Source organism: Coregonus clupeaformis, chromosome 5 (genome assembly GCF_020615455.1).
Source record: "Coregonus clupeaformis isolate EN_2021a chromosome 5, ASM2061545v1, whole genome shotgun sequence".
Taxonomy (NCBI): Eukaryota; Metazoa; Chordata; class Actinopteri; order Salmoniformes; family Salmonidae; genus Coregonus; species Coregonus clupeaformis.
The window spans coordinates 5960244-5982356 of NC_059196.1; the positions used below are offsets into that span (position 1 = coordinate 5960244).

The following is a 22113-nucleotide window of genomic DNA, read 5'->3' on the forward strand; positions in this document are numbered from 1 at the left end:
GGTTGGGAGCTTGGGGAGGGGAATGAAGTGTGCCATCTTGCTGAAACGGTCAACGATGGTGAGAATGACGGTCATGCCACTTGAAGGGGGGCAGCCCCGTGACAAAGTCAAGGGCGATGTGAGACCAGGGACGTCTGGGCACAGGCAGGGGCTGCAGCAATCCGGCTGGGGGCTGGCAGGACGACTTGTGTTGGTTGCAGATGGGGCAGGCTTGGACGAATTCCCGTACATCCTTCCTCAGAGAGGGCCACCAGAACCTCTGGGCGAGCAGGTTGTAAGTGCGGGTGGAGCCAGGGTGACAAGCTAGGCGGGAGTCATGTCCCCACTGAATGACCTGGGACCTCAGGTCTTCGGGGGACAAAAAGGCGGTCAGCTGGGCAAGTGCTGGGACCTGGCTGGTTACGGAGAGCCTCCAGCACCTGTTCCTCAACAGCCCAGGTCAGAGCTGCAACGATGCAGGGACTTGGCAGAATCGACACAGGGTCCTTGGAGGGGGTGTCATCCTTCTGGAATTGACGGGAGAGGGCGTCTGGCTTGGTGTTGCGTGATCCAGGCCGGTATGACAGAGTGAAATTAAACCTGGTGAAGAACAGGGCCCAGCGGGACTGCCTGGAGTTCAACCGTTTGGCCGTGCGGATGTACTCCAAGTTCTTATGATCGGTCCAAACGAGAAATGGAATGGTGGACCCCTCCAGCCAGTGACGCCACTCCTCCAAGGCAAGCTTCACAGCCAGCAGCTCACGGTTCCCTATGTCGTAATTGCACTCAGAGGGGGACAACCGACGTGAGAAAAAGGCACAGGGATGGAGCTTCCTATCCTCCGCAGCCCACTGAGAAATCACAGCACCAACTCCCACATCCGAGGCGTCCACCTCCACAATGAATTGCCGGTCCACATCAGGCATCTGGAGGATGGGAGCGGAGGTGAACCTCACCTTGAGGGTACTGAAGGCTTTGTCGGCTGCTGGGGTCCAGGTGAAGGGTTGCTTGGTGCTGGTTAGAGCAGTGAGAGGGGCAGCAACGGTACTGTAGTTCCGGATAAACTTCCTATAGAAGTTAGCAAACCCCAGAAACTGTTGCAGCTTCTTTCTGTTCTCCGGAACTGGCCACGAAGTGACTGCTGATACTTTGGCAGGATCCATTTGGATACTTCCTTCTGCCACTATGTACCCCAGGAAGGCCACTGTCTTGACGTGAAACTCACATTTCTCTGCCTTGGCGTAGAGGGAATTCTCCAGAAGACGATGAAGGACTTGCTGGACATGGCGGGTGTGTTCAGACAGGTTTCTGGAGTAAATTAAGATGTCATCCAGGTAAACGAAGACAAACTTGTTTAACATGTCCCGCAGTACATCATTCACTAGAGCCTGGAACACAGCAGGAGCATTGGTGAGGCCAAAAGGCATAACCAGATACTCGTAGTGGCCTGTTGGTGTATTGAATGCGGTTTTCCATTCATCTCCCTCCCGGATCCGCACTAGGTGGTAAGCGTTTCTGAGATCCAACTTGGTAAAAACAGTGGCTCCCTGGAGCAACTCAAAAGCAGAGGTGAGCAGAGGCAGAGGGTAACGGTTTTTCACTGTGATGTCGTTGAGTCCCCTGTAGTCGATGCAGGGGCGAAGAGATCCGTCCTTCTTCCCCACAAAGAAGAAGCCAGCACCAGCAGGAGATGAAGATGAACGGATTAATCCTGCGGACAGAGAGCCATTGATGTAGTCCTCCATGGACTTTCTTTCAGGAGCAGACAACGAATAAAGACGACCCCTTGGAGGAGCTGTTCCAGGGAGGAGGTCGATGGCACAGTCGTACGGTCGGTGAGGGGGCAGAGATGTGGCTCTTGCTTTGTTAAACACCTCTCTGAGACCATGGTAGCATTCTGGGACATTGGAGAGGTCCGGAGCGGAGTTAGTAGGTACTGGCCGAGGGGGTAGTGCGGCAGCAAGCAGGCAGGTTCGGTGGCAGTCCTCTCCCCACTCCCTGATCACCCCGGTCACCCAGTCGAGCTGAGGGTTGTGCCGGGCGGAGCCATGGGTAACCCAGGATGAGGGGTTGGCCTGGAGAGGGGAGCAGGTGAAACTGGATAGTTTCTTGATGGTTTCCGGACAGACCCATCGAGACCGGGGCCGTGACATGAGTGACCGATCCGAGTAAGTGTCCGTCCAGTGCCCGGGCAGGAATAGGAGGTGTCAAACGGAGGTTCTCCAGTCCCAGTTGGCGTGCCAGCTTGACGTCCATTATGTTGGCTTCGGCGCCAGAATCCACCAGAGCAGCCAGGGTGTGAGTTGAGTCAGAGAGGCGGAGGTGAACTTGCAGCAGGGGTTTGCGGTCGGAGGACTGGATGGTCATAGAACTCGACCGGACTCCCCTACGCCCGGTGAGCTTCGGCCCTTTAAAGGGCAGGTTACCACACGATGTCCATCACCTCCACAATAGAGGCAGAGGTTTGAGGTGAAGCGGCGCTGGCGCTCTGCAGGAGTGAGGGAGGCTCGCCCAATCTCCATAGGCTCAGACTGATCAAGCTGACCTGGGTGAGTGGCAGTAGATGACAGGAGCCCAGTCGGATCTCTCCGAATGCCGGTAGTAGGTGGACCTTGGCGCCCCCTCTCACGACGACGGGTCTGTATCCTTCTGTCGATCCTGACAGTCAGTGCGATGGCTTCATCAAGAGTGGAAGGCAGTTCATGGGAGACCAACTCGTCCTTGATATAGTCAGCCAAACTATGGAAGAACGCGTCCACCAACGGTGGTGTGTTCCAAGAACTTCGTCTAGCCAGGGTTCGGAAGTCGATGGAATGGTCTGCGACTGTACGTCTGCCTTGTCGAATACTGAACAGTTCACGAGACGCCTCTGCGGTGGGTGAATCCAGGTCAAACACCTTCAGCATCTCCTCAGCAAACAGGTCGAAGGTTGCACATGCGGGGGTTTGACGTTCGAACTCTGCTGTTCCCCAGAGTCGAGCTCGGCCCGTCAGGTGAGTGATGGCATACCCAACTTTAGCCCCCTCCGTGGCGAAGGTCCTTGGCTGCAAGGAGAACTGAAGTCGGCAGCTAGTCAGGAATGGCCGGACCTGGGTTGAATCGCCGTTGAACCGCTCGGGGTTTCCAATCTTGGGTTCGAGCAGCGGCTGCAATGACCGGGGCAGGTAACTCGGGGGCTGGGCTGGTGGGCAGACTGGCTGGGGTAAGGTTGGTGAGGAGTTGAATGAGCATGGCGAGTTGTTGTTGCTGCTGCTGGAACTGCTGCTCATGCTCATCGGTTTCCATGTCGGGGAAAGTGTGCGCTGAGTCCATAATGGTCAGATCGTACTGTCACGATTCAGACAGACGACCAGAGGACCACAATTGCGTCACACCAGAAAGTTTATTAAACTTAAGGGAAAAGGGGAAGTAGGGAGTGAATGAAGGCTCCAGGGGTAACAGGGATCCCGTCCAATGCGCTGGGTCTGTGCCCCCAGTGGCAGCGATGCGTCCTATGAAGCCGGTGGTGGGTGGTCCAGAAGTCCTGGGGGGAGACACAGACACAACAGGGCGGAATGAAACCAGGCAGCAGTACAGTTCAAGGGAATCCAAAATACGTAGTAGCAAGGCAGAAGGCTGGTCAGAGTTACCGGGATTGAAGAGTAGTCAGGAGTCGTAATGGCAGAAGCAGGTCTGGATCTCCTAAGGCAGAAGAGTATCCAATAAACAGGCAGGTCCGGGGGTCACAAAACCAGGGTGAGCCAGAAGCGCGAGCAAACAGGTTCCGGGTGTGAGCTTTGCAGACGATCTGACACCGGAGAGCTGAAAGACAGGGCCTTAAATACTGGGAGAGGTTAGTGGGTAATGCAGCGCAGCTGGCAGAGTAATTAGAGCCGAGCAGAGCAGGGACAGGTGGAGCTAGTTAGGCTGAGTAGAGAGAGGGAGGTGAGCAGAGTGGAAGATAGTGGAAACCAATAAGGTGGTAACCCGGTGGAGTGAGAGGGCTCATGACAGCATGGTGGTGGCAGCATCATGCTGTGGGGATGTTTTTCAGCAGCAGGGACTGGGAGACTAGTCAGGATAGAGAGAAAGATGAACGGAGCAAAGTACAGAGAGATCCTTGATGAAAACCTGCTCCAGAGCGCTCAGAACCTCAGACTGTGGCAAAGGTTCATATTCCAACAGGACAACGACCCTAAGCACACAGCCAAGACAACGCAGGAGTGGCTTCGGGACAAGTTTCTGAATGTCATTGAGTGGCCCAGCCAGGGCCCGGCCTTGAACCCGATCGAACATCTCTGGAGAGACCTGAAAATAGCTGTGCAGCGACGCTCCCCATCCAAACTGACAGAGCTTGAGAGGATCTGCAGAGAAGAATGGGAGAAACTCCCCAAATACAGGTGTGCCAAGCTTGTAGCGTCATACCCAAGAAGACATGAGGCTGTAATCGCTGCCAAAGGTGCTTCTACAAAGTACTGAGTAAAGGGTCTGAATACTTATGTAAATGTGATATTTCAGTTATTATTATTTTTTTTTTGTTGCAAAAATGTCTAAACCTGTTTTTGCTTTGTCAGTATGGGGTATTGTGTGTGGATTGATGAGGAAAAAATACAATTTAATCAATTTTAGAATAAGGCTATAACGTAACAAAATGTGGAAAAAGTCAAAGGGTCTGAATACTTTCCGAATGCACTGTAGCTCATTTAAGACGGACTGAAATTAATGATTTAATTCCCTGTATCAACTCTATAACCCTGGCATTAGAGTGCCCACTTTGCAATAGTCAGTTCTACAATATTCCTCATCATGAATTTATGTTGAATATAAGGAAATGGAACCTACACTAATTGAAACATAGATCTCAAGAACTGTATATAGCTATTATATTAATCTATTCTACAGCAAATCACATAGGTACATGTCACGCCCAGGTCTAGACCAGACCAGGGGCAACAGGGAGGCGAAGAGTGAGAGGTCGTCACGCCCTGAGCCGGATCCGCCTCCTAGGCGGAATGCCCACCGGGCCCCTACCCTGTTATGTTTATGTTGCGCGGTCGGAGTCCGCACCTTTGGGGGGGGGCGGGTACTGTCACGCCCTGACTCAGGGGACTCGTATATGTTGAGTCAGGGTGCGTAGTTTCTATGTTGTGTATTTCTATGTTTTAGTTTCTATTATGTCTAGGTCTATGTTGGCCGGTGTGGTTCCCAATCAGAGGCGGCTGTCGCTCGTTGTCTCTGATTGGGGACCATACTTAGGCAGCCTATTGGCACTAGTGGGTTGTGGGATCTTGTTCCGTGTGAGGTATGTTGTTTGTCTACCTTGGACTTCACGTTTCGTTTCATTTGTTGTTTTGTCGTGGTGTTTATTCAGTATAAATAAACATGTATGCATATCACGCTGCGCCTTGGTCCGTCCCGTCTGTAAACGAGCGTGACAGAAGATCCCACCAAACGAGGACCAAGCAGCGTGTTCAGGAGCAAACGCCGGGAATTAAACAGGAGGTTACATTAGTAGATGTCCTCCTCGGTTGGGGGAGAATTACGGAGGAGGATGCCGTCCGTTACCGGAAGGCGATGAAGGAGGATGCCCAGGTAGGAGAGGAGAAACGGCACCAACAGTGTCGACGACGGAGACCCAAGAGGCAACCCCAATAACATTTTTTTGGGGGGGGGCACAAGGTGTGGACGACGAGGCAGCAGGAGGCCGTTAAAGGGCAGATCTGCAGGTTAGGAGAGGAGGCCACCATGTTACGGGGGCTATTGGTTCAGAGGGAGCAGGAGTTATTCGGTCAGAGGGAGGTGCTACAGGAGGCTAAAAGGGAGAAGGAAAGTGTAGAGGCACGGCGAGAGGAGCTGGTTAGGCAGCAGAAGGAGCGGGGGTTAATAAAGGAACCCAGTCCCGCTCCTCGCACCAAGCAAGTGGTGCGTGTCGCCAGTCCGGTCCGGCCCGTTCCTGCCCCTCGCACCAAGCCAGTGGTGCGCGTCGCCAGCCCGGCCCGGCCCGTTCCTGCCCCTCGCACCAAGCCAGTGGTGCGCGTCGCCAGCCCGGTCCGGCCCGTTCCTGCCCCTTGCACCAAGCCAGTGGTGCGCGTCGCCAGCCCGGCCCGGCCCGTTCCTGCCCCTCGCACCAAGCCAGTGGTGCGCGTCGCCAGCCCGGCCCGGCCCGTTCCTGCCCCTCGCACCAAGCCAGTGGTGCGCGTCGCCAGCCCGGTCCGGCCTGTTCCTGTCCCTCACACCAAGCCAGTGGTGCGCGTCGCCAGCCCGGCCCGGCCTGTTCTTGCCCCTCGCACCAAACCAGTGGTGCGCGTCGCCAGCCCGGCCCGGCCTGTTCCTGCCCCTCGCATCAAGCCTGTGGTGCGCGTCGCCAGCCCGGTCCGGCCTGTTCCTGCCCCTCGCACCAAGCCAGTGGTGCGCGTCGCCAGCCCGGCCCGGCCTGTTCCTGCTCCCCGCACCAAGCCAGTGGTGCGCGTCGCCAGTCCGGTACGGCCCGTTCCTGCTCCCCACACCAAGCCAGTGGTGCGTGTGTCCAGTCCAGCACGGCCCGTGCCTGTTCCACCGGTGCCTGGTCCGGCACCGGTCAGCTGCTCCACTCCGGAGCCAGAGCAGTCCGCTCCACTGGGGTCCAGTCCAGATCCGGTCAGCGGCTCCACTCCGGAGCCAGAGCAGTCCGCTCCACCGGTGCCCAGGCCAGCTCCGGCCAGCGGCTCCAGTCCGGAGCCTGTGCAGTCCGCTCCACCGGTGCCCGGTCCAGCTCCGGTCAGCGGCTCCGGTCCAGACCCAGACGTCAGCCCCTCTCCAGGTTCGGGGTCTCCCACACCAGGGTCCAGACTGGGCCTGGCGTATCGTGGGAGGAAGGAGAGGGGAAGCAACGCGCCGAGGTCTAGACCAGACCAGGGGCGCAACAGGGAGGCGAAGAGTGAGAGGTCGTCACGCCCTGAGCCGGATCCGCCTCCTAGGCGGAATGCCCACCGGGCCCCTACCCTGTTATGTTTATGTTGCGCGGTCGGAGTCCGCACCTTTGGGGGGGGCGGGTACTGTCACGCCCTGACTCAGGGGACTCGTATATGTTGAGTCAAGGTGCGTAGTTTCTATGTTGTGTATTTCTATGTTGTAGTTTCTATTATGTCTAGGTCTATGTTGGCCGGTGTGGTTCCCAATCAGAGGCGGCTGTCGCTCGTTGTCTCTGATTGGGGACCATACTTAGGCAGCCTATTGGCACTAGTGGGTTGTGGGATCTTGTTCCGTGTGAGGTATGTTGTTTGTCTACCTTGGACGTTTCGTTTCATTTGTTGTTTTGTCGTGGTGTTTATTCAGTATAAATAAACATGTATGCATATCACGCTGCGCCTTGGTCCGTCCCGTCTGTAAACGAGCGTGACAGTACAACAACTTTCTGCAATTCACATTTGGCTATAGGCTATATGCAAAGACTTTGGTTTAAAATTCCCATTCTGGTATTAATATAATATTTATTTGTCAAATTATCAGCTATACATGTGACATTGCTATAATAATCTCTGTATTTACAATATGAAGTTTGTTTGACCCATTGTGCTTTTACTTATCAATGCGATGCAACCAAACCTATTATTACTCTATGGTTGACTACTTAATTGGTGCTAAATAGCAGCTCATCACCTTGTATGTGTTTAGTGAAATGGAGTAGACATGAGTCATTCATCAATGTAGAATAAATTACATGTTGTAATATCCATCATATTAAACAAGGTTGCCCTAATGTTCCACTGACAGTTATTCAAATGGGAGAAGCCTCCAACTGCAGCAGATAGAAAACAAGCTCATGCCCCAGAATCGGACTCACGGGTGTCCTAGGCACAATGATGTCCTATTGGGATTATGGTAAGGGATGGGGTTATTGTTGGGTTGGGGTTAAGGACTAGGATGTGATAGTGCCTGCTGAAGCTGGATAATATTGAGACAAAAGGGTATATTTACTCTCTAAAGGCCAAGTCATACAGTATCTCACAAAATTGAGTACACCCCTCACATTTTTGTAAGTATTTGAGTATATCTTTTCATGTCACAACACTGAAGAAATGACACTTTGCTACAATGTAAAGTAGTGAGTGTACAGCTTGTATAACAGTGTAAATTTGCTGTCCCCTCAAAATAACTTTAATGTTAATGCCAACTTTAAACCGCTGGCAACAAAAGTGAGTACACCCCTAAGTGAAAATGTCCAAATTGGGCCCAATTAGCCATTTTCCCTCCCCGGTGTCATGTGACTCGTTAGTGTTACAAGGTCTCAGGTGTGAATGGGGAGCAGGTGTGTTAAATTTGGTGTCATTGCTCTCACACTCCCTCATACTGGTCACTGGAAGTTCAATATGGCACCTCATGGCAAAGAACTCTCTGAGGATCTGAAAAAAAAGAATTGTTGCTCTACATAAAGATGGCCTGGGCTATAAGAATATTGCCAAGACCCTGAAACTGAGCTGCAGCACGGTGGCCAAGACCATACAGCAGTTTAACAGGACAGGTTCCACTCAGAACAGGCCTCGCCATGGTCGACCAAAGAAGTTTAGTGCACGTGCTCAGCATCATATCCAGAGGTTGTCTTTGGGAAATAGACGTATGAGTGCTGCCAGCATTGCTGCAGAGGTTGAAGGGGTGGGGGGTCAGCCTGTCAGTGCTCAGACCATACGCTGTCCCAGAAGGAAGCCTCTTCTAAAGATGATGCACAAGAAAGCCCGCAAACAGTTTGCTGAAGACAAGCAGACTAAGGACATGGATTACTGGAACCATGTCCTGTGGTCTGATGAGACCAAGATAAACTTATTTGGTTCAGATGGTGTCAAGCGTGTGTGGAGGCAACCAGGTGAGGAGTACAAAGACAAGTGTGTCTTGCCTACAGTCAAGCATGGTGGTGGGAGTGTCATGGTCTGGGGCTGCATGAGTGCTGCCGGCACTGGGGAGCTACAGTTCATTGAGGGAACCATGAATGCCAACATGTACTGTGACACACTGAAGCAGAGCATGATCCCCTCCCTTCGGAGACTGGGCCGCAGGCCAGTATTCCAACATGATAACGACCCCAAACAAACCTCCAAGACGACCACTGCCTTGCTAAAGAAGCTGAGAGTATAGGTGATGGACCTGCTAAGCATGTCTCCAGACCTAAACCCTATTGAGCATCTGTGGGGCATCCTCAAACGGAAGGTGGAGGAGTGCAAGGTCTCTAACATCCACCAGCTCAGTGATGTCGTCATGGAGGAGTGGAAGATGACTCCAGTGGCAACCTGTGAAGCTCTGGTGAACTCCATGCCCAAGAGAGTTAAGGCCACACAAAATATTGACACTTTGGGCCCAATTTGAACATTTTCACTTAGGGGTGTACTCACTTTTGTTGCCAGCGGTTTAGACATTAATGGCTGTGTGTTGAGTTATTTTGAGGGGACAGCAAATTTACACTGTTATACAAGCTGTACACTCACTACTTTACATTGTAGCAAAGTGTCATTTCTTCAGTGTTGTCACATGAAAAGATATACTCAAATATTCACAAAAATGTGAGGGGGGTACTCACTTTTGTGAGATACTGTATGTCTTAATCGTGTAATCTTTGTTTTCCCATAGGCCTAGAGCTAACAACTGGAAATGTAAAATCATACTATTCATTTGTATCTATTAAAACCAACATATGGGCTGTTTATACACTCTTTTATCCCAAAACCATAATAAATTGTGTGCTTACTTAAATTTAGTGACATAGTTAATCATACAGCACCTATGCAGCTCTGGGAGTTATGGATGTATTATAATGGACTGTCATGCCATTCAGCAGATGGGCATTCCAGATGGCTCAGACCGTCTCCAGAGCTGGCTCAGACCGTCTCCCCCCCTCTGCCACCCCACCACCACAACCTCATCCCCACCCGCACCCCCTTTTTTTGTTGAATTGAATGTTCTTGTCTATAACTGTTCTGTACTTTGTCATGTATTTGTACGTTTTATGGGGACCCCAGGAACAGTAGCTCCTGCATGTGCAGTAGCAAATGGGGATCCTAATAAACTAAACTAAACACCCTTTCCACGAGCTCCAGTTCTCCAGCCCCAGTGCTCCCATTCCTCCAGCCCCAGCGCTCCCATTTCTCCAGCCCCAGCACTCACATTCCTCCAGCCCCAGCACTCCCAATCCTCCAGCCCCAGCGCTCCCATTCCTCCAGCCCCAGCGCTCACATTCCTCCAGCCCCAGCACTCCCACTCCTCCAGCCCCAGCACTCCCATTCCTCCAGCCCCAGCACTCCCACTCCTCCAGCCCCAGCACTCCCATTCCTCCAGCCCCAGCACTCCCAATCCTCCAGCCCCAGCACTCCCATTCCTCCAGCCCCAGCGCTCAAATTCCTCCAGCCCCAGCGCTCACATTCTTCCAGCCCCAGCCCCCACATGGCTTACCTGTAAACCAGTGTGTCGTCTGCAGTGCTGTTGTACTGGATCTGGTACATCCTGATGCCTGGGATGTGGCGCTCGGAGGGCCAGCGAATCACAGCTGAGGAGGAGGTCAGCTCGGCCACCACCACCCTCCTGTCCTGGTGCTTGTCATGGCCCTTGGTGTCATTGCCTGACTTGGAAGAGGTGGTGATGTCAGAGAGGCCCCGATCGGCCTCGCGCATGTGGTGCAATGTGTTGTTGACGAACAGGGGCAGCGGGATCATGTTGATCTCCACGGCAGCTGTGGCAATACCTGCAGCGTTGGAGGCCACACAGTTGAAGGCACCGCTGTCCTTCAGGGTGGTGATGAGAATGTCCAAGGTACCGTTGTCATACAGGATGGTGCGGGAATTGTTGTGCACCAGCTTGCCGTCGGGGAAGCGCCAGTGGATGGCCGGGTCCGGGTCTCCCATGGCCTTGCACTTGAGGGTGACCCCCTGGCCCTCCATAACGTAGGGCTTGGTGGACAGGTTCTTGGTGATGAGCGGGGGCTCACAGATGAACTCCTCCTCCTGGATGGACCAGAAGTACTTGTCCATGAGGTGCTCCGGGGAGGCGCATGTCTCCAGGTCATCCTCCCGGGTCAGTCTGCGGAGCCACAGCAGCTCACAGTTACAGTGGAGAGGGTTCCCCCCGAAGCTCACTGCCAAGGAGGACGGGTTGGAGCTCTTGGCGTCTGACAGCACCTGGGCGTGCTGAAACAGGCTGTCCGGAGGTAGCTTCTGCAACCGGTTGGAGGTCATATCCAGACGAACCAGCTTGGTGAGGAGCGTGAAAGTCCCAGCTCCGATGTGATCGATCAGGTTGTGATCAAGGGTGAGGGTGTTGATGTGGCTCATCCTGCCTATCTCCTCCCAGGGCAGGGTCCTCAGGTTGTTGTTGGACAGATCCAGGTCCTCGATGGTTGACACAAACTCATCAAAGGAGGTATGGGCCACGTGGTGGATCTGGTTGTTTCCCAGTATGAGGTGGCGGAGGTTGACCAGGCCTTTGAAGTGATCGCTCTTGATGACACTGAGGCGGTTGCCGTCCATGTGGAGGGCTCGTAGGGAGCGCAGGCCCAGGAAGGCGTGGGGCGTGATCTGGCTGATGGTGTTACGGGACAGGGTGAGGTGGACCAGGCTGGTCATGTTGAAAAAGTCTTTCCTGCGGATGATGGTGATAAAGTTGTCTGTAAGGCGCAGCTCCACGGTCTTGCGGTCGATGGTTGGGGGCACAAACAGCAGACCTGTCTTAGCGCAGAGCAGAGTCAGAGTGGGGGAGAGGTGCTGGCAGATGCAGCGGCCGGGGCAGTTGTAGCCCTTCACCAGCACCGCACACAGAAGTACACACAGCAGCATACACACAACCAGCCGCTCCATGGTCTGTCTGTCTGTCTGTCAGCTTCCAGATCCTGGAACAGATAGAGATAGAAAGAGAAATGGGAGAGATACATTAAAATAGGTATATTTGGGGGGTTTAAAATCATACCATTTATAATTAACATATGTTACACAAATGAAGTCATCAACCAAGATGATGGAAACTGCCAGTAGGGTACCGATCACCAGAGAGACATGTGAGACATGTCAGAGGTTGTTGATAGTGTGGTGAGATGATAGATGACTGAACTGTTGCGCCCCTGCCATCGCATTATTCCAGTAAAAAAAACACTGAATGGTCAGGCAAAACAAACACGAACTGGATAATATGCCAGCAGACTGCTGCGTCAATGTCGATCCCATCCAATTGTGAATAATTGCAGTGTCGATTTTATGTTTTATGGTTTGTGTGTTTTTCTAGCTCTGAACATCACAACAGTGTAGGGAATTAAGGGGAGAAAGGGTGCTTGTCAGCACTGCTTAAGGATTTATATGACCTTTTCATGCTCCCTTCACTCTTCATGCTTCAGAAATGTGCTGCAGAATTAGACATCAGTCTGTCAAGTAAATCATAGCAACAAAACGTGAAGGTGAAAAGTGAGATGAGAGACCTTTGTTCTAAATCCATCAGATGGAGGTATTATTAGGTGGTTCTTAGGTGTTGAGGCTGATCTTCAGATTCTCTGATCCCCATTTAGTGCTATTGATTCCAGCTCTGTGAGAACATAAGTGACAGGTGCAAAAAGAGATCCTTGGGTGTAATAACCACCAAATCCCAATGGAACCCCATTCTTTTATGACGTCTTCCATATTGCCATGCAATAGTTTTCTCTATTTTTGGCATCAATCTTTGTTGCTCATACATTTAACCCTTGATGTTTATCACAGATGGAGTCCATTTAGGGATATGATGATAACTGACTGTTCTCCATGGGTAGCCAATCATTCCTGGCTATGTGCTTTGAAAATAACAACCGTCTGCTGTCCTCTAGACTGTCAGTCTTTTGATTTATCTTTAGCTTGCCTTTCACCTTTGGATCAGATGTTCTTTATCTTTCCATTTCTTTATCGTATATATCACACATTAAGTAATTCATGTAGTCCCGTGTAGCTCAGTTGGTAGAGCATGGCGTTTGCAACGCCAGGGTTGTGGGTTTGATTCCCACGGGGGGCCAGTATGAAAATGTATGCACTCACTAACTGTAAGTCGCTCTGGATAAGAGCATCTGCTAAAATGTAAATGAATCTTTTGATTATTGTACTGTATTGAGAAAACATATATTCAACTTTTTAGTCAATGAAACTCAAGATATAGAGAGCAGAACGTGAACAATATCTACTAAGTTTGACTACAACAACCTATTGTATTCCTTTATGTATATTTCCTATATGTAAATTTACATTGAGGTCAAATCTGTTTTTCACACTCAGAGAATGTCACACCGGGGGGGTTCTTCTGTGAGAAATAATTTCAAAACTCCAGAGAGAATCCATTTATTTAGAAAAGCCCCTTTATTGCTGGCAGCACACTGTGCCTGGCTTGTGTAAATTAATTATCTCAATGTGACCCTTTTTTAGAAGCTGGGGAGGTTACATTAATAAAGTAGGTTATAGCAAAACAAATCTTATTTCATAGAACAAAAGTCTTATACAATGTGTTCTCGGTTGGGCTGAAAATATGTTTAATCACTGCAAAAAATCATTTGTCTCATATACTTTTAGATAGAATATTGTTCTCCAATAATTGTGTAAGCATTCAATGGTAACTAGGCCACAGAGCTCATGGTTTCTCTGAGGACCATCTGTGCTCTAGCGTTTCCTGCCATCACCATCGCAGATACTCTATTGATCTCTCAGTATCTCCGGTGAAGAAAAAAAAAACGTTGTTGCCAAGGCAACTCCGGTGTAGAATGTAGGTCTTTGAATCGCATTAATATGTTAAGCTGCCAGAAAAACGAGGCTTCAATCCTAATGGAGATAGGGAAGATAAGGACATTTACAAGACCTTGTATCAGCCACCCACTTCAAAACCACACTAAATGTGTCTATAGGTGAGGAGGACGCAAGGAGCATATACAACTATGTATTGGAATTCAAGTGCAAACTGAAATTAATGAATGAGTAATACACTGGTGGCAATGCTGTCTTTGTATTTGATTGAGGATCTTTCTTGTATCTGGGAAGAACTCTCAAATTATTCCGGCTCAAAATCGTATTATTGCATTATACACCAGCTATATTTGAAAACCACAAAAGAGTGCCACCCTTTTGGAGAGAGTGCAGATGAAGATGTGAGGAGCTCATTACATATTTGCTCTGAGTGGCAAAAGACAGAGTTAATAAGATTACCTAGTGGTCCAGTCTTACCTTAGCCAACCACAACAAGCCTATTCATTATCAATTAAAAGTCTAATTACGACATTAATTAATTATTCAGAACATGTCTCTTTTTTTTGGGGGGGGTGGATCAGCTTAATATTGCAGATAGATTGTATCTTCTATCAATGTAATTGTCTGCATCACTTCCAATCCCCTGTGTTTTTTATATATATACTCCCATTTATTACTTTTCAACCCCGCCATCCTTTCCCTACTTGGAATAAATTAGTGAACAACAATGCCCAGGCCTCTACTTCCGGTCTATACTTACTATCTACACCTTATGGACAGAGTTAATTTTACAATAATTATATTATATATATATATATATATATATATATATATATATAAATATATATATATATATATATATATATATATATATATATATATATATATATATATATATATATATATATATTGGCTCCTGAACTACTTCTACTCTCAACCTCTCCGATCATTTTCATGATGTCCATCCGGTTTGCTTCTATATGCCATATCTTTCTAACTGTGCTCTTTCCCAAAAGCTCCCAACATACAACCTATATACTTATTATGGGCACAGTACTCTTACATTATTAGCTATCTTTATTATTATTTGTTGTTATTTGTTATTAGTCCCATCCTTCAACTCTATTCAATACCTCCCATCTATCTCTTAATACAATCCATATAGGATTTCTATTTGCCATATATATTTCAACCGTACTGTGATGTTTTACAAAAGTTCTGAACCTTTCTATTCTCATTGTTTCTACAAATTGTGAATTAAAAATAAACATTTTTGCTAAAAGTATTATTATATTATTGATCGATTGACTATGACTTTTCAGATCACGCAGTAATGCTATCTGCAAGGTTAGCTCCAGGTAAATATTGCAATCCTTTAGCCATTCCTGGACCTGTGTCCAAAAACAAGCTACAAATGGACAGAACCAAAACAAATGATCTAATGATTCTGTCTCTTCACAGCAAAATCTGCAGAGCTGGGAAGATTGTATCCCCCATATAAATAACATTCTATTGGTAGCAAGAATTTTATATAATAATTTAAATTGAAAGATTCTAATTTTTGAATCCGGTGTCATTTTGCGTGTCAGTTCATAAACACTATGCCATGGGATCGGTACGTCAAAGATCTCTTCCCAACTATTTTGCAATCTATATGGGACGGCTTTCAATCCTTTGGTCCTTAAGTGAAACTGATATACTTTTTTATTTATCACAGTTTTTCTTAACCAATTATGTTCTTTAATGCAAGGCCGACAGACAAGTTCCTTACTTTCTCCCCCTTCCACTTTCCTCTTCCACTTTTGCGGTAATGCTGCAATTATTTGGTTGTAATTTTGGGTAGAGCAGACATTTCCATATGTTTTTGTTAGCTGCATGTGCGACATAACTCCACCAGTCCTACCGATTATATCATTTACGAAGATTATACCTTTTTTAAACATTCTGTCAAAAAATAAAGTTTTTTTGTCAATTAGTATATTTGAATTTAACCACAATATTTGTTGCATTATTTGTTATGTCGTTTCTGGAGGATTAAATTGAAATTGCAACCAACTTTCTATGGCTTTTAGAAATAGTGATATTTGGGAGATGATTTCCTTTTCAAATAACTGCAAATTAGTTGTTGTAATTTGAATAAAGGGAAAAAGGCCTTTCTTGAACATTGGGTGAGACAATCTTATTAATTTGCTTGAGAACCAGTTCGGATTTAAGTATAACTTTTGTATGACTGAAGCTTTTAGTGATAGGTCTAATGCTTTAATATTTAATAATTTCTGTCCTCCGAATTCATATTCATTATATAAATACAGTGGGGAAAAAAAGTATTTAGTCAGCCACCAATTGTGCAAGTTCTCCCACTTAAAAAGATGAGAGAGGCCTGTAATTTTCATCATAGGTACACGTCAACTATGACAGACAAATTGAGGGAAAAAAATCCAGAAAATCACATTGTAAGATTTTTTATGAATTTATTTGCAAATTATGGTGGAAAATAAGTATTTGGTCACCTACAAACAAGCAAGATTTCTGGCTCTCACAGACCTGTAACTTCTTCTTTAAGAGGCTCCTCTGTCCTCCACTCGTTACCTGTATTAATGGCACCTGTTTGAACTTGTTATCAGTATAAAAGACACCTGTCCACAACCTCAAACAGTCGCACTCCAAACTCCACTATGGCCAAGACCAAAGAGCTGTCAAAGGACACCAGAAACAAAATTGTAGACCTGCACCAGGCTGGGAAGACTGAATCTGCAATAGGTAAGCAGCTTGGTTTTAAGAAATTAACTGTGGGAGCAATTATTAGGAAGTGGAAGACATACAAGACCACTGATAATCTCCCTCGATCTGGGGCTCCGCGCAAGATCTCACCCTGTGGGGTCAAAATGATCACAAGAATGGTGAGCAAAAATCCCGAACCACACAGGGGGACCTAGTGAATGACCTGCAGAGAGCTGGGACCAAAGTAACAAAGCCTACCATCAGTAACACACTACGCCGCCAGGGACTAAAATCCTGCAGTGCCAGACGTGTCCCCCTGCTTAAGCCAGTACATGTCCAGGCCCGTCTGAAGTTTGCTAGAGTGCATTTGGATGATCCAGAAGAGGATTGGGAGAATGTCATATGAAACCAAAATAGAACTTATTGGTAAAAACTCAACTCGTCGTGTTTGGAGGACAAAGAATGCTGAGTTGCATCCAAAGAACACCATACCTACTGTGAAGCATGGGGGTGGAAACATCATGCTTTGGGGCTGTTTTTCTGCAAATGGACCAGGACGACTGATCCGTGTAAAGGTAAGAATGAATGGGACCATGTATCGTGATATTTTGAGTGAAAACCTCCTTCCATCAGCAAGGGCATTGAAGATGAAACGTGGCTGGGTCTTTCAGCATGACAATGATCCCAAACACACCGCCCGGGCAACGAAGGAGTGGCTTCATAAGAAGCATTTCAAGGTCCTGGAGTGGCCTAGCCAGTCTCCAGATCTCAACCCCATAGAAAATCTTTGGAGGGAGTTGAAAGTCCGTGTTGCCCAGCGACAGCCCCAAAACATCACTGCTCTAGAGGAGATCTGCATGGAGGAATGGGCCAAAATACCAGCAACAGTGTGTGAAAACCTTGTGAAGACTTACAGAAAACGTTTGACCTGTGTCATTGCCAACAAAGGGTATATAACAAAGTATTGAGAAACTTTTGTTATTGACCAAATACTTATTTTCCACCATAATTTGCAAATAAATTCATAAAAAATCCTACAATGTGATTTTCTGGATTTTTTTTTCTCATTTTGTCTGTCATAGTTGACGTGTACCTATGATGAAAATTACAGGCCTCTCTCATCTTTTTAAGTGGGAGAACTTGCACAATTGGTGGCTGACTAAATACTTTTTTTCCCCACTGTATGCCCTTTTAATTTTGTCTGGCTTGCCGTTCCAAATAAAATTGAATATTTTTTTCTCATATAATTTAAAAAACTGTTCGCTAGGCGTAGGCAAGACCATAAGCAAATAGGTAAACTGGGATAATACTAAAGAGTTAATCAGGGTGATTTTTCCACAAATTGACAGGTATTTTCCTTTCCATGGTAGTAAGATCTTATCTAACTTTCTATTAAAATGTATTGAAGTGAGATCATTTATTTCCTTTGGGATATATATTCCAAGTATATCCACATCACCATCAGACCATTTTATTGGTAAACTACATGGTAATGTAAAAATTGTATTTTTTAGTGATCCAATACGTAATATAGTACATTTGTCATAATTTGGTTGTAATCCAGAGCGGTTAGAAAATGTATCTGGATCCTCTATGAGGCTGTGGAGGGATTCTAGTTGTGGATTTAAAAGAAAACATGAATAATCAGCGTACAATGACACCTTTGTTTATAAGCCCTGGATTTCTAATCCTCTGATATTATTATTGGATCTGATTTTAATAGCTAACATCTCGATGGCCACAATAAATAGATATGCCGATAGTGGACAACCTTGTTTCAGTCCTCTTGACAGTTTAAAACTTTATGAGAAATAGCCATTATTTACTATTTTACACCTAGGGTTACTATACATGATTTTGACCCATTTTATAAGAGATTCTCCAAAATCTAAATGCTCCAGGCATTTATATATAAACCCCAGTCGAACTTTATCAAATGCCTTTTCGAAGTCTGCTATGAATAGCAGGCCTGGATTCCCATATTTTCCATAGTGTTCTATTGTTTCCAATACTTGCCTTATATTATCTCCAATGTATCTTCCATGTAAAAAACCTGTCTGATTAGAATGAATAATATCCGACAATACCTTTTTAATTCTATGCGCTATACATTTTGCTAGGATTTTTGCATCACAACACTGAAGTGTAAGGGGCCTCCAATTTTGTAAATGGACTGGATCTTTATATTTTCCACTTGTATCCTGTTTCAGTAATAATGAGATCAGACCTTCTTCTTGAGTGTCAGATAATCTACCATTTACATAGGAGTGGTTAAAACATGCTAATAACGGTCCTCTTAGTATATCAAAAAAGGTTTGGTATACCTCGACTGGTATGCCATCCAACCCTGGATTTTTCCCAGACTTAAAGTCTTTAATTGCATCCAGAAGTTCCTCCTCTGTAATTTCACCTTCACATGAGTCTTTTTGTGTGGCTGTTAATTTGACATTATCAATAGAAAAAAAATCTCTACAATTAGCTTCAGTTAGAGGAGATGGAGGCGACTGAAAATAAAACATATGCTTAAAGTACTTTGTGTCTTCCTTCAAAATATAATTTGGTGAATTATGGGTGACTCCGTCAATTGTAACCAGTTTCATTAAGTTCTTTTTGGTAGCATTCCTATGTTGAAGATTAAAAAATAATTTTGTGCATTTTTCCCCATATTCCATCCAGTTTGCTTTATTTTTATAATATATTACACTTGATCTTTCTTGAATAAGTTTCTCCATTTCTTTTTGTTTTTCCTCTAATTTATTCTGAGCCTCTATGTTACAGTTTTTATTGCCATCTATCTGTTCTGTTAGACTTTCTATTTCCTTTCTTAGTATAAACTCTTTTGACCTAAATTGCTTTTGTTTTCGAGATGAGTACTGAATTGCATGGCCTCTAAAGGCACATTTAAAGGTGTCCCATACAATAAGGGGATTCGCTGTACCTATGTTATGTTGGAAAAAGTCAGTTATAAATTCCTTTGTTCTAATTATAAATAAATTATCATCCAATAGGCTTTGATTACATTTCCAATATCCTCGCCCACGTGGAAATTCAGTAAGAGTAATGTATATGCCTATTATGTGATGGTCTGACCGCATTCTGTCCCCTATCAACACTTTTTTTTACTTTTGGTGCCAACGAGAATGAGATAAGAAAGAAGTCAAGACGACTAGCTTGATTCAGTCTCCGCCATGTATATCTCACTAGATCAGTATATTTAAGCCTCCATATATCTACTAGTTCTAATGTATCCATGACATTCACAATTTCCTTAAGAGCATGTGGGTGATTGTTTGTGGTGTGATTTCCTTTACGGTCCATTGAGCTATTTAAAACAGTATTATAATCCCCCACCATAATAATATTGTCTTGAATTGCTTGCAGGGTTGATAATTTATTATATATATTGTCAAAGAATTGTGGATCATCATTATTTGGTCCGTAAAGGTTAATGAGCCATATCTGTTTATGGTCCAATAACATATTTAAAATAATCCATCTACCTTGCGTATCTATTTTGACAATTTGCACATTACTATTAATTAATATCATCACCCCTTTTGAATTTCTTTGCCCATGGGAGAAGTATATCCCCCCCATTCTTTTTTCCACGCTACTTCATCTCGAATTGTTGAATGAGTTTCCTGTATACAATAGATATTATATTCCTTCTCTTTGAGCCATGTAAATATTGTTCTTCTTTTGTTATTATCAGCTAAGCCATTACAATTATAACTGGCTATACTTATTTCACCATACACCATAATGAGATACAAGTTTCAAGTCTATTTATCATTATATATGTTTGTAAATTTACCAATAAAAAAATACCGTAATGATTGAGTGTCCATATAGCTGTACCGTGATATTTTCATTGCTACGGAGTAACCCTTCAATTGTTCTCCACTAATTCCCCCGCTAAAGCCCCTCCCCATCCCAAGTTGAGCCGTCATCCCAGTGATCAGCATCCCACCCACGTCCCTCCGGATCCCTAAGGCCCCGAGAGGCCAGGACCCATCCATCGAAAACAGCACACAGTGCCACCCACAAAACAGAAGCAGATTAACCGCCAAAAGCATTTCCAATGCTTTCACCTCTATATATATATCTATATAACTATTTTTTTAAAATTATGCATATCCTATTTTCCATCATTATCAATTAATATGCGTAATAATGTCGGCAGTTCACGCGTAGGATTCTAACATATAACCCGGATTGCCATTGTATTACATTTAATTCATTGACAAGCAATTATTATCCTAGCAAATAATTCCCGTGGTCCATCCCATACCCCCCCTCCCCCCAACATCCCCACCCCCCACAACAGATGCCAGACAAGCACACACGCACATACTCACATACTCCAACACACTCAACCCCCCTCCTCCACAATCCACCATAAAATCAGATACTCAACGGCTGTTATATCCCAGAGCCCAACTCGAGAAATAACCTGATTTACGAGTGCATATACAGTTAAAGCTGATTGAGAAAGCATGCAGATTGAGCAGAAATTGATAACAATGTGAGATTTGATTAATCTACTTAATCTATGTCAAGTCCTAGGTGATGGAGATCAGATCCACCCTCTTCACCTGAGACACAAACACTCTGATCCCCTGTTGTAACCATTTTCCCAAGCATCTCCGTGCGGTCAGACCTTTGATTATTTTGTGCCACCTGGGCCACAATGATAAATCCCCTCTCTAATTATTCAGAACATTTCTTAGTTAAATAACCTCCATAACTTGTGTCTGATATCTAATTAACAAATTAGCCCCTATCAAGAAGAGGGAACTCCTCAAGGTTATTCTTTGAAATGTCTTATCAAAACATCTGACCAATCCACACAGAATATCAAGAATGTCAATTCCCCATTGTCATTGGGATCTTCTCATTTAAATTATCAATGCAAGCAATATAGAGTATTTTCAACAATGCTAAAAGAGTTGTTAATTATTTTTCATGTCAGGACAGTAAATGATATGAAACCTTCTCTGCTATCAACACATTTATATCAATTAAAATCTAATTAATACGAATTTGAATGTGACATTGTAAATGGTAAATTATAACTGACCATGAGGAAAGCAATGTCCTTTCCATAGTTCAGAAAAGGCCACCTCATTCTATACACACCCACAACGTGGTCAATTTATGCTTATTTATTTCCTATGTGACTGTCAGGCGAGAGTAAATTCCAATTAGACAATGTAGACAGTGAACCTTTAGCTGGCCCACAGTGACTCTTGTCAGGAAACAGGCATAATTATTGACAGGCTGAGTTCATTGGAGTCAGTTCCATCTCCGCCACTAAGCCAAGCTCTGTGTGACGCTACATAACCCTAAGGAGTTCTGGTCACATTGTCTGAGAGAGAATACCTTGGTAAATACAGGACATTTGCATTTTATAATTATAGCCACATGCAAATGGCGAAAAGGATGCAGAGTGATGTGCCTTGTCTTTTCAATTACGAACCTCGCTCAAAAACTTGTCAGGGAAGCTACAATAATTTAAATGGACTAACTAGACTCAGAACCTTTAATCGTAGCAAATTCCTGAGAAGGAAGACTTTGCCATCCTACTAAATTGTAGGAAGGATTAAATGGCTATTTGAACAAGATAAGTAATTGTCAGAGGTTTATTCTACACCTACATTGACGTTTTGCTAGTCTTTTTCCTGAGATCCTAGGGAATTTAAATGGTTTTCTCTACAGTGAATTTGAACAG

General features: G+C 45.7%; 1 protein-coding gene across 3 annotated transcripts in view; it reads right to left on the reverse strand.

The window, feature by feature from the left end:
- The window catches only part of LOC121559715 (leucine-rich repeat and fibronectin type III domain-containing protein 1), a 132520-nt gene that overhangs the window by 6870 nt on the left and 103537 nt on the right, over positions 1-22113 (reverse strand). For all 3 annotated transcript variants that reach the window (XM_041872836.1, XM_041872829.1, XM_041872827.1), the window contains exon 4: positions 10375-11803. In XM_041872836.1, coding sequence (XP_041728770.1) covers positions 10375-11771 — 1397 coding nt within the window. In that variant the 5' untranslated portion in view covers positions 11772-11803. The remainder of the gene's footprint in view (positions 1-10374; positions 11804-22113) is intronic.